Below are 13,831 nucleotides of genomic sequence, written 5' to 3'. Positions count from 1 at the left end.
AGACTGATCAGGTGAGATGAACTAACATGGCTGCGCCCATGCCCACTACCATGGGAACCAGAATGCAAGCATGGAAGCCCTAGCAGACCCCGGGGAAAATACTCAGCCATAACTCATCACTACAACTGGCGTCTGAACGCCTCCGAGCCTAAAGATACCAGTTCAACGGTGAGTAAGGCCGATCCCAGCATCCTCCGTCTCAGACAGCTGCCATGGGCTGTCCGTGCACAAGAGAGGTACTACCCCTAACCCTGCACCCCCTCCCCTCACATACTAACTACACTCCCGCTTCTAACCCTGCACGCACTACCTACTGCACTACCACCGCTATCTCAGCACCCACTCCCTCACACTACACTACACTACTACTACACTACACTCCCACAGGTAAACCCTGCACCCCCTCCCCAGCACTATCTACATTACCATGCCCCTGACCCAGCCAGGAACTACATCTCCTGTAAGCCCCCTCTTACAGCATCCTCCTCGGACCGACAAGAGGGGACTGAAGAAGTATGAGAGACTAGGGAGCACCCAGAACACATTGGTGAGTGCCCAGTGTTCCGTGCTACATTTTTTTTCTCCCCCTCAAGATTTTGTATGGAAAAAAAACTGCAACCATTTTTTTTAATTGGATATCGCAGTTATTGGGAGTGAACATATCCGCGGCAATCCAAAATTGGGGCACGAGGTGCACTAAGAATTTTGCCCAAGCTGAATTGGATATGCCCATATGTTGTCATCATATAATGGCTTTAGTCTAGCGGTTTCTACTACCCCTTTTTCACTGCGGTCGCCGCTCAGTGACAAAGAGTCCCTGAAAAAAAACCTGATCGAGTGATGTCACACATGGTGATAATGTGTGGAAAAGTTAAAACATTTACACAGAAAATCTTCAAGAAAAAAAAATAAAAATTTTTTTGCACCCATAACTTTGTGTCCTCTATATTAACATTGAGGCAAGGTCGGCTGCACAAGGCCATTTTTTATGGCACCTATAGGTTTTGCAGGGCTGACCTGTGTTTAGTGTAAACAGGGGCCTACCCGGGAATAACCCTGGTCAAAGGTGCAGTGTAAACAGGGTCTGAGCTGGGTTGAAACCGTGTTCAAAATCCCAGGTCGGACCTGGGTTTTTGGTGGAAAAGGGTTATATTTCAGGGTTGAACTTGTACAATATGTTTTCCTGGAGAGGAGATTATGAAAATAGCCAAGTATGATCTGAGGGGCTTCAAACGGCGAAGCCCATATCTCTTTGCAGGAGTCACTGGTGAAGACCTGGGATGCATTTTACAGCTGCTATTGACAGCTTAAATCTGATTTGTATTGTGAGTCCACTAAACCAGCTTGTTTCTCAGAAACCACCTCCTCTCCGCTTCCTCTAATCATAGGACTACCACTAGGCTCACATGTCTTCTCTATCTGTGCTTGTCCTTTTTGTAAAGCTAATAAATTCCTTTGTATTTCAGTATCACCTTTATGTGAATGACACCATAATGTATCTATCACCTACACACTGAATTCTGGAGGCACTGTCTAACTGTTGGTGTGCAAGACTTACTTGCCTACTTTTGAAAAAGCATTTTAGGGCGATTGTGAAGCAACACCTATGAGCGTGTGCTAAAGTGGGCGTGTACTGCTACATCTGAGAGGCGTGCCATAAAATTGATTTACAAACAAATGTAAATGAGCCCCAGAACAGTTATTAGCAAGATCTACTTGTTGATGAAAACACACTGATTCTTTCCAGAAAATGCATGTAGCCAATGCAGGGAAAATGTACTAATGATATATATCTGTGTTCTTTTTTTTTTTTTTAAATATACAACAGCTTCATAATGGGGTAAGGTGCAATCAGGGAGATTGCTAGACTTCAGGGAGATGGCTACTATTTCAGGGAGTCTCCCTGACAATGTGGGAGAGTTGGCAAGTATGGTGCAAGGTAGCAAATACATGCAGCACCTCAGTAATTAGATTTTAGCTAATTGTATATTTCATTTTCCTGTCTCAGGACCAGAGCTTTTGCTATCTTCTGCTTGGTCTGAAGTGCCGGAAAAATGACACCTGCGCAGAAGATAGCGAAACCATGCTGGCACCTTCGGACTAGATTGCAGTTTGTCTTGTTTTTAGCTCACAAAAGAAATCATTCTGCCCTTTATGTCTGTGTCTGTCTGACTTTATTCCTTTAATTATATCTATCACTCCACCATCTTTCACCACCTGTCCCCACCACCTGCTTTTCCACACGTCGCACATTTGTTCTTAACCTGCAACTTTGCCTGCCTCCCCCGTTATCTTCCTCTTCTCCCCTCTCCTTCCTTCTCTTTTGTAGAAGTTTACTATGGAGTTCTGGTGACTGCCGCTATAAACGGTGTTAGGAATGAAGGAAAGATTTTGGGCCTGATTCCAAGATTTATGCTAATGCAATCACAACTGCATCTTCTCTTGGAACGCAGTTGCTAAAATATGCTAATGCCTTCCAAAGCGTAGCCAAGCATAGGAATGCCCACAGATGCCTTCTCATTTCCGCCCGACGATGTGCAACAGCATAAACATCGGTAACATCGACGCACATCAGGCAGTCACGCCAATCAGGGATTCCAGGGTTGAATTAAATTAGATCCGTTAATTTAACGGGTGTGAAAAATTAGACCCCCTTTTTCACCCGAGACCCTTTTTAACACCCGTTAAATTAACGTGTTAATGGGCGTTATCACATAGGATCAATTATAGGTTCACGGACCTCTGCGTTAAAAAGATCTTAGCACCAGTTAACAGACAATTTATCAGTGATTTATTTTAGGGGGTGAATTCCTGTTAAGTGCAGCCTGCGGGATGCCTTCGGGGCTAATTGATTGACCCCGGGGATCAATTAGCCTGTGGTAAATTACCATTGCTAATTGAATTCCCCCTTACACTACCTACTGACAATAACCCTGAAAAGGTTTTCATCAGTGAAAAGTTAAGGTGCCTATCCATTATACGACTTTGTGACCAATCCGACCAAAACCAGGAGATTTTGGTCGCATTGTTCACAAAGTCGTGTAATGGATAGCCGCAAGGACCAGGGAAGCAGTCAGGAAGCCGACGGATGGAATCCAGACTGTCTAATCCCGGCAAGGTACAAATGACAGGCGTCAAAATCCCGAAAGGTTAGGTTGGAGCTCCCAGAGGGATTTTAGGGTTAGGCTAGGGGAAGGGGGGTTTAGGGCTAGGCACCCCCGGGGGGAGGTTAGGATTAGGCACCCCCCGGGAGACTTAGGGTTAGGCTGCGGGAAAGGGGGGTTATGTTTAGGCACTTAGAGGGGGTTAGGCACAACTTACCTTTCTAGCTTCAGGATCTACACCCCTGCCGGGCTCCCGCTGTTGGGATTAGAATCATACTGATTTCGCGTGCACGCTGGGTCCTTGCTGACCCCGACTATCTACTGAACATGCCCGTCAACCTGACACGCTCGTCAGGTTCGGCATGTTCAGAGATAGGAGGTCGGGCTCCTGCACTGAATGACGTTCATTCAGTGTGGGCACCGCACCTCGGCGACCTGAAGGTGTGAGCGCTAGATGTTCAGTCTTTCAGGTTGCCTAGTGGATAGGCTCCTTTACTTGCACAAACTGAACAGTTATACCCCTTTTACTTCGGAGCTAAAACCCAGGTTATTGCAGGGTTAACCCGGGCAGCTCCTTGGTGTAAAAGGGGTGAGGGTTGGATCGCCGGGTCGAGTGACCCGGCAATCCAACCCAGGTAAATAGCAGGGTTTAACACAGGAGTAACCCGTGAAACCCTGCTGTGTGTACGGCACACTCCAGGTCTCGATGACCTGTAGTGCGCTGCAAGCCGGCCGATTGGTCCAGCTTCAGTGGCACTTGGAGATGACGTCATCTCCAAGCGTCCACTTTCACACCGGAAAAGCCGGGTCTCTGCAGACCCAACTGCGGTGTGAGCGGCGCCGACTCGGGAATATCCCGAGTCGGCGCCGGCTAAATTCCGGGTCTGATCCGGATAGGAACCCTGTTCCAACTCCGGATCAGACCCGGAATTTTGGTGGAAAAGGGGTATTATTGTAGCAGTACTTCTGCTTCTACAATATTTTTTTCTGTTACCAATAATAAAATAATTAAAAAGAAATTGCTTTATACTGAGAATACAGCATTTTTAATATGTAAATGATTTTAAATTATTATTTTTTTTCCAATAATCCTTTTTTATTGAAACACCATGTACAATATACATACAGAAAAAAAGACAATAATTATTACATTGATTTTAAATTATTTAAAAAAAAACCAAATTCTCCGGTTTTTAAACTTTTAATCTAAATTATTAGGGGGTATAGTCATTATCACTTAATTTCTTAAAAAGCAGGTGAAAATGAACATTTTCACCTGCAATTGTTGAAATTAAGTGTCTGGGCCATTCATCAAGAAGGTAAAGCAGGAGATATCACAGCTATCTCCTACTTACCTTCCTTTTGCGGAATGGCCTGCAGTCCCCATACACTAGTATCACAGATATCTCCTACTTACCTTCCTCTGGCAGAATGGCCCGCAGTCCCCATACACTAGTATCACAGCTATCTCCTACTTACCTTCCTTTTGCGGAATGGCCTGCAGTCCCCATACACTAGTATCACAGATATCTCCTACTTACCTTCCTCTCTCGGAATGGCACGCTGTTCCCATACACTAGTATCACAGATATCTCCTACTTACCTTCCTCTCTCGGAATGGCACGCTGTTCCCATACACTAGTATCACAGATATCTCCTACTTACCTTCCTCTCTCGGAATGGCACGCTGTAGCCATACACTAGTATCACAGATATCTCCTACTTACCTTCCTCTGGCGGAATGGCCCGTGGGGACAGAATTCATCAAGCTCAGAAAATAAAATATTTTCAGAGTTTGACTGTGGGAACATTCGCTATCTTCAGATGGCGTTGGTTCCAGCTCGCAAACCTATGGGAAGGAATCCTGGGTCCCTCGAGACTGACCCAAAACCTCCTGAGACCAACAGCTACAACAGTGCACTGATAGTGGACTGTGAGCGTCTCATATACACAAGGCGGGTAGGAGTGACCCAGAAGCGCGAAAACCTTTGATGGGGCTGCGTCTGGGTCGGAGCTGCCGGGGGAGCGCCTACCTCCCCTAAGCTGCGTCAACCGACCGGGTATGCTGACCTTGTGGCAGCAGAAGCGTCTGCTGCCAAACCCCGGCGTCAGACGATAAGGTCCCGGTGGTCTATTGAGGACGTGGACGCTCCAGGTTCTGACTGCAGCGGCTTCCAGTGCGTCTCCTACGCCGGAATCACCTTACCTGACATCTCCGTGCGTCCAGTTGAGTCCCAGCATCACTGCTAGCACGCTCAGCCGTGACCTGCCGGAATCACCAGTTCTATTAGTGGGATTGCGGCCCGGCGGAGGTAGGAATCGCAGTATGTGCGTCTTAATTCAGATGCTCAGTACTGTTAACCCAAAAACATGGAAAATAAAACAAAAATAAAGGCTTAGGACTGTTTGAGCAGTCCTGTTACCAAGGTGCGTCTGAATCCGGCCGCACCAGACGAACAACTGGAGGCCTGTGGCTGGGGTATATATGGAGGAGGACCCAAGGCATCCTGGGAACTGAAAGCTTTAACTGTTTGCTGCCTGGATCTCTCCAACCACACTACCCCATGGTATCTCAGTGGAGCCCTATGGACCCTGAAGAAATAACCAATTTACGTGAACATCAGCATTGCGTGCAACTCAGAATCAGGCCCATAATTTAAATAGTGAGTTTTGATGTCATTGTATTGGTTAAGGACTACAATAGTGTAATACATAAGGCACATAGGGGGAAATTCAGATGCGAACATTCTTGAATATGACAGTAGCACAACATCATTAATTTTTGCATACTCCTCTTTGGGATGCGAGGGAAAATTGACAAAGTTGGTGGCGGCGAGCGAATCGGTAAGATTTACCAGCAGACGGGATGCCGGCTGTCAGAAGACCGACAGCGACATCCCGATGGTGAACCTTCCCGACGGGTCGGTAAGTAGCATATCCTCTCTCCCCCTAACCTCCCCACTGTGGTGCCTAAGCCCCCCTTCCCGTAGCCTAACCATAACCAGGCAGATCCCTAAACTTAACCCCCCATCCCGGCCTAACCCTACCCCGCATACTTATTTTCGGGATGCCGTCGTTGGTATCCTGATCCCCTCGGGATGCCGGCGTCGGCATTCCGGTGTCAGTATCCTGACGTCCAGCATCTTGACTGGATCTCACGGCGAGGTACCGGGATCCCGACTTTCCTAACGGATCTTTGCAGACATTGCCATATGCTAATGTTTGCAACCGCTCAACCAGCATAGACGCCCACTACTTCTTTCTCACATCCGTAATACCTCACAGTCCTGCGTACACATCGGTCCTTCACGCAGAATTACAGCAGCTCTGACCAGTCTGAGAAATTGCAAGTCTTGTGTTGCGCGCAGAGTACTGAAACTGCGTATGCCATCGCAGTGGGTAATTTATGCATGCCCATGCAATGGCATTCAATCGGACTGGCAAGCCTGCTTTTCTCCAACATCACCATCCCCAAACGCTGATGTCCCGTCACTCACTCAGACAGGGCTGTCTATCTGCATGCTTGATCGCAATGCTATCCTGAGCACGCAGTACGCACCATCGGGCGATCTGCGTACGCAGTTGCAATTGCGATCCATGCTGTATCAGGCCCTTAGTGCGCACCTACGCCGCACATACAGAGTAGCCCTAAATTAAATTTTTTTATATGCACCCCTATGGGTTCACAAACGAAAATTTGCAATTTGGGTGCAAAATGGGGTTGAATTAGGGACAATTATTATGCCATTCCTGGCCTTCTAACGCTGTTGCAACAGCATGTCGAGCATTGCTAGTAATTCATTCATCCCTATGAGTCCACTCCACATCCACTTTTCCTGAGTTGAAAAAAAAAATCAAAAACAACTCCCATTTGGCAGAAATCAGACACCAAGCCCAGGGTTGCCACGCTGACACACCCTGTTCTCTGGGCGACCAGTCAGTGAAACAATTGACAGTTACTAACAAACAACACCATCAGAAAGGGATGAACGTGAGCGCGCCCCCTGCTGGCCGAGGACAACATGGCAGTCAAGCAACCTGTTGCTCTCCCGCTGTAGAGGAGCTACAAGTCCCATCCTGCACCTCCAGTCCCTGTGATTGTTGCTGCCCGGAGTTAGTGAGAGTCACGTTTTGCTTAGGGAAGCATAGTAATACGCCCTTTCCTTGCTGCACTATGTTTTGGTAACTGCTGTTAGATTAAGCATTAGTTCCGGCACACCCCTAATGTCAATCAACCCTCCTGCAGCCAATAGCATGCATCGGGAAGGAAAACACTAGCACGGCTCGGCCTCCCGTCGTTTTGAAAAACGCTATCCAATTGGACAAGACGTCCAGCCAATCCGGCGGCCCGTCTTCTCCCTATTGACGTAGCTGACCGCCCCGCCTTCTAAGCCCATGACTCTCAGCGCTGCTCTGGCGTCGCGCGCCGCGATTGGCAATCGGGCCTCAAAGCCACGCCCTACCTTTGCAGCGGGCCAATCAGCGCATTTGTTTGGGTTGTGAGGGGAGTGGCGTGTTTTGGCAGGCCGGCTTGGCGCGGGTTGTTGTCAGATGCAGACCCGGGCTCGGGAGGGAAAGGTCTGGTACGGCCTGAGAGGGAGCTTCGGAACCGGGCCCTGGAGGTCTGACTGCTGGCCACCTATCCCACGGGCTGCGTGCTGTCATATCCGCGACCTCTGCTTGATCCGTCGGCGGGCCTGGGCTGTCTGCTGTCTGGGAGAGCCGCCGCCACCACCACATCAAGAGCAGCAGCAGGCCCTCCCATCAGCCTTCATGCAGCAGGTAAGGGACTGTTACTCATCTTCCTTAGCCGGTTGCCCTGTTCATTCAGAGAGCGGAGGCTCTCTAGTTGTGGATCTGCCCTGGGCTGTCAGGGTATGCTGGGACTTGTGCCATAGCATTTGGAGAGCCAGAGGTTCCCTACTATTGACTGATGGATGGTATGCCCATTACAGCACCTGCAGTGCTGCCCTCACTGGTGTCAGTAGCTCTGCTCCATTGCATCTATCTATTATCTATCTGTCACCAATGTTATTGCTCGGATTGCAAGGCCATGGTGACCTGGTGACTGGATGGCTGTGACATGATGAAGATGCTTGTTATTAGTGCTGTACATCTTACCCTCTTTGCCCCATAGATCACCCCATAGAATATTGATTCCCAGCCACAGCCTGTTGTGTCTCGACCACCTGGGCTCTGGCTGTCACTGGGAGTCACATTGCACTGAGGATGAGACAGACACAAGTGGGGCTATATAGAGGGAACAGGTGCTGGGGGGTCTGAGCTGGCAGCAGCTGTTCAACTGGTAACTGGTGGGAAACGTCTGTGTTCTCTGTATCTGATACATAATACAGACATTGAATATAATATATATAATAGTAAATATAATAATAATGTCCATGACTTTGCTGAGTATGTTATGTAATGTGATTACATTGAACATTTGTGAAATAATTTGATGTCCTGGATCTATTATTATAGATCCTTATCTATTGCACATACAGGCAATCTGTTTACTATATTGCTGTCTATACACCTCTTGCCTTATCCATTTCACTGTATGTATGTAATTTCTATTCTTCCAATGTTTGCATGTTATGGCTGAGAGCCTCTCTGTGATGAGCAGTGAGAGTGTACTGCAGTGCAGCCAATGTCACCCAGCCTGATATGGGCAGATAATCCTTCCATTGCCAATGCTATGTCAGTACAAATGTCTTATCTTGTTCCTTAAATTGTTATTAATCTGTTACATTGTGCATATATATAGCTTCTGCCCCACTCCAATGTTGGTGACGACTGTATTAGGCAGCCTGGCTGTTGCAGATATGTTGTGGTTACATTGTATCAGAGCCTGTGCCAGGACCCAGTATGGTCCATAGTGTTAATTGCAGGGTCCAGCAGTTGATGTCTTTGCTGTGTGTAGTTAGTGCCAGGTACTCCCAGCAATGGGGCTGTACCCACATTTATGTGTAAGATGGAGGCTTTGTGCCCATTGTGCACCAGTGGCTGCATATACAGCTTTCTGCCCCTATAGGTTCTGCTCCACATGCCCCCTTGTCCTGCCTGTCTTGTCTTCTGCCTGTATTTGGGGGGTCATGGTTAGGGGGTAGTGGGTGGAAGGGGGGGTGTTTATTATTTTCAAAAATAATTTGGAGAGTTGCTGCGAAGCTGATGACGTAGCCAAAGCAAAGTTCAGCTCTCAACGCCCTCCCTGGGGTGACCCTAAATGTGACAGGGTCCTGTATGAATCCCCTAATCCCTACGGGCTGGGTGGCGGCACCGCTGGAAAGCTGAGACTCCCCTCTTTCATTCGCACCCGGCCCCGAATCCCTGCGATCCCCCGGTCGGGAGCAGTAGGGCGCTGAGTGAGGGGTCCCCTCCGCGCCCTGGCTGCAGAAGTGGAGTGCGCTCGGTGGAAGGAGCAGCAGCCAGTCCCCAGCAGCCGCTGGAGAGAGAGCGGCGAGACCAGGCTGCCAGAGGGGGGAGATGAGCCGTCCCGAGCGGGAGGAGGAGGCTACAGGCGGCACGGAGCCGGGGTGAGAAGCCGGAGAGGAGCCCGCTGGGGTGGCCGGGGAGAGCGGGGCGGGTAGGGATCGGGAGACACGGGACACTTCTGGCGAGCGGGGCGGCTGCTGCCTGGGCGTCGCGTCGCGGGAGAGGGCCCCGATTTGACGCTTCTCTCGTCCACCCCGACGCCGGGAGCCTGTCCAGGACCCCCTGCACCCCGCAGCCCGACAGGGCAGCCTCTCCCCGCCAGTTTGCAGGGGGCTCCAGGCCGGGCTGCGCCGCCGGGACAGTGGGAGAGGATTTGTCAGTAACAATGGCGGCCATGTTGTGCAGGATCTCTCCCTCTCCTTCTCCAACTTCTTCTCTCTGCCCGGGGAATGCTTTATACTGGGGGGCTGCTTTATCTTTGGGGGGTGTCTGCTGCTTTTCCAGCTTCTTCTCTGCCCGGGGTGACCCTGTGCTGCTGCTGTTTTGCAGGATGACAGTGAAGCTGAAGAGTGGGGAGGAAAGGCTGAGGAAGCCGAGCAAGAGGGCACCAGAGTCTGAGCTGCTGCTGCTAGAGGAGGAGGAAGAGGCACCAGGAGAGGTGGAAGATCCAGGCCAAAAAGGGGGTGACCCCCTCATCCCCGACACCCCTGACCAAGACACCCAGCAGGACCTGACCCCCAGCCAGCCTTCCAGAGCCCAGCAGGACCAGCACCACTTTCTGAGGTCCAGCGTCCGGCCGCACAGCAAGAGGCAGAGGAAGGATTCATGTGGCAATGGAAGAGGCACCAGTACTAAAAGCAAAGGTATAAGTGCACCAAATGCACCCCTGGTGCAGACTTTGCGGGGGGACAAAGTAGTTGGCGCACGTTCCCCGCTGAGTTTTTTTAGTTTTTGTTTTTTTTTGTAAGGAATTTGCACAGTTTTATCTGTTTTTACACGACATGTGCTGGCAAGCCTGGATTGTGGTCTTTGTGTCGGGAAAGCACCACTGTGTCAGGAAAGTGCATTAATACGGCATCAAATATTATTATTATTATTTTACCAGGTGGTGCAAAATTTTCAGAGGGAATAAAGGTATTTTTTTAGTATGTTTTCCAGCCATCACATACATCCAGCAACGCACACCAACTGCCTGCAGGCTGCTGCTGCTTATCAGATTGGACAATTCTGTTCCAACAACAAGAGGACAATTCAGGATTATTTATGGAGAGCATAAGGAGAGATATATATCATTTATTTATTTTTTTCTACACATACTTTAAGTATATTGGATAAATAGGAATTGTGAGGCAAATACAATAACGGCTAATGTAAAAAATATAATTATAAAAAAATATATATCTTTTTTTTTTTCTGAATACAAAAAAAATAAAAAACAGGGATAAAATAAAAAACACAGGGATAGAAAGAAAGCACCAGCTTAAAATTTAATAACATTAAAATTTAACTTTATCTGACACTACAGTATTATGCTCCAGCTGCAGGTTTAGTCTGTCACGCACATGGTTTGGATGTTTTCCATTCCTGTTGGATTGAGCTGTGCATCATTGTAATAATTACATTTTGTCCTGAATTCTTCTATTAAAATGTATTTACGTTTGCAGGAAGTTACTAGATATACAGAACTTGGATAGTATTTAAGGACTTATAGTAGATTTGCATTCATGCATTATGTATTTAGCATTCTGAGTAGTGCAGGCCTCATGACTTATTTAAGTACGAAATACTAATGCCCTTTGACAACTGGTTGAGGGGTGCACACCAGGGCCTTTCCCCATCTAAGTTCCACCATACATTTTCTCCAGTCTGTGCATTGGTCAGGCAGCCTTCAATGAGGACATAATATTTACTCCATCCACTGTAAAGCATTGTGGATGGACTGAAATCTCCAATATCTACAAGACTTGGGGCAATGTCATATATGTGCTTTTAATGCTAGTGCTTTTCCAACTAGTGGTAATAGCACTCAACCAGCCCTATGTGTTCAGCATCTTCAGAGCTTCCAGGAAATCATTAAGCATAGCTAAAAAATAAAGTGCTAGCCTTCTAAATGCCCACCAGGCACCACCCCCCGGGCTAAAATTACTAATACTCATTTTTTTTATTTTTATTTTTTTGTAAAAGCCAGATTAGGGATACAGACCACCACTTTCGATGTAAAGCTACTTACACACTATACAGTTATTGGGCCGATTTGACAATAATCGGGTATTTGGCTTAATTTCTTGTATATTGTGTATGAACGATTGTTTTATCGTTTCACCGATAAAACTGCTAAAAAAAACATCCACAAACACATTTCTTCGATTATCTGATCTGTTGGTCAAGAACGAAAATCTCGGCCTCAACATCCCGATATTGATCAGTTTTTGGGTATTCTCGATAATCTGCTCCTATTTCCGATGATTTTTCCTGATTACCTCTTCATCCTTGTGGGCATACGTTTGCAAATTCACTGTGAAATTCGCCAGGTATTTAATTTAAATTGTATAGTGTGTAGCACAGATATCGGGACTATGGTTTTGCCGAAAACTTGTCCCAATTATTAGTATGACCAAATAATCACATAGTGTGTACCTAGCTTTAGCTTTGATGCTCAAACGTCAAACTGCCGAGGTTGTGTGGCAGATTCAAAACCACAAAACAGCCAGTGTTGTGGGCAAAACTGCCAGAAAACCGCTAGTTGAGATATCTGCCCATCTGAAACGTGAGGAGACACAATGCACTTATTAATTATGAGGTCAAACATTATTAATTGATCAGGGGGCAAAAACAAATTCATAAATATAAAATCATTAAATAAAAATATACGGGAGCCACATTAATGACTGCTTATATTAAGGTATATTGTTTATAAAATATATAATTGAGGCAATATTATTTGATTGTTAAGAGGGGCGATAAAAATATTTTATGATAGGGCAACATGCATTTTTTTGCCACTATAAATGGTGCCCACATCATGAAATAGTAAGTGGCTTTGTCAAACCGCAGCTTGATAAATTTCACAGCTTTTATACTTTAAATCGGGATAGCGATTTCTAATTTGGTTTGTAAAATAGAAGTTTTCCTGTGTTTTTGGACCTTTTAGGAATCATACGGTTTCAAACCACCCAAATAGTGCAAAAATAGCTGTGTTACAATGCCATCCAAAGGGGTCTATGTATTAAGACATATCCCGTCGGCTCTGCTGCACAGCCGATGGCAGATATATCTGCTCATCGTGCTGAGGGCCTGATTTAGAGCCGGACGCTATTTGCGGACGCTCGTTCAGAAAAAGGGGCTGGCTATTTAAATTGAGCACTCGCTCTTTGCGGTCTGTTGACGCCTCTATGTCTGAGCGAGCGAACAAAACATGCGCTCGCTATTTTGTAAAGACGCCCCCTGGCCGTTCGCATCATATGTCATCTCCGCTATTTATTACATTAATTGAGTACATCGAAAGGCGTATGAACTGCTCGCTATTCCTACCGCAAAAATGGTAGCATTTTCCTACCGCAATCATGCGAGCAGTTCAGGCTAAAAGACAACCAAGTGACGTGGTTGATGATGCTGCTTTGTTAATTATGCACACCCTTAAAACGCCCGTTTTGACCGTTTGCCACGCCTGCTTTTGGATCTCCACACCCCGTTTTCAAGCACCTTCCCCTGTTACCACCCACAAACTCCTCATCCTGTCACTCAAATTAGCAGGCATTCGCTATTTTGCGAGCACACGATTTCCGACCACACTGACTGGTTGGCGCATGCGCATTACAACCCATGCGCAGATGTGCGAACATCGCTCGGAGCGAACGAGCTGCCGCTTACAAGCGGCTCTGAATCAGGCCCTGAGTGTGTACGGGCGGACTTCCGACCACCCGTATACTTGCTGCGGTGAGGGCTGCGCTACACGCCCCCCGTCCCGTGGGACCCGCGGCCAGAAAACAGATGATGGTGGTTCAGTGTGTATAAGCAACCATCATCTGCAGATAGGCGGTCTCTTGATCTGCAGATATATCTGTTGAGTGTGTACCCAGCTAAGATTTATTCACCTTTTGAGGGAGAGCAGAATCTTGAGAGAGAGAGAGGTTGCAATCCGGCTGTCAACACGTAAACCAAGACTGGCGCGTTACCTTAGGCGTATTTCCTGGCGCCAGTACTTTGTCCCTGATAGGTTGTATTCTCTCTTCATTTCCATTATTCATAACTTCATGTCTTCATAATTATGTTATTCAGGCCTGATTAAAATG

The 13,831-nt window shown here is 47.3% G+C and overlaps 1 protein-coding gene across 2 annotated transcripts in view; it reads left to right on the top strand.

Moving 5' to 3' along the window:
• Positions 1-7,644: 7,644 nt before the first annotated feature.
• Positions 7,645-13,831, top strand: part of CRAMP1 (cramped chromatin regulator 1) — an 80,817-nt gene continuing 74,630 nt past the window's right edge. Inside the window, exons 1-2 of one of the 2 annotated variants that reach the window (XM_088452078.1) lie at positions 7,645-7,886; positions 10,089-10,402. In XM_088452078.1, the coding sequence (XP_088308204.1) occupies positions 10,090-10,402 (313 nt within the window). In that variant the 5' untranslated portion in view covers positions 7,645-7,886; position 10,089. Of the gene's footprint in view, positions 7,887-9,473; positions 9,641-10,088; positions 10,403-13,831 lie in introns of those variants that run through there. The other variant, XM_088452077.1, reaches the window with a different exon arrangement.

Source organism: Taudactylus pleione, unplaced genomic scaffold, assembly GCF_031769625.1.
Source record: "Taudactylus pleione unplaced genomic scaffold, aTauple2 ptg000032l, whole genome shotgun sequence".
Taxonomy (NCBI): Eukaryota; Metazoa; Chordata; class Amphibia; order Anura; family Myobatrachidae; genus Taudactylus; species Taudactylus pleione.
This window is presented reverse-complemented; position numbering and strand designations above follow the sequence as displayed.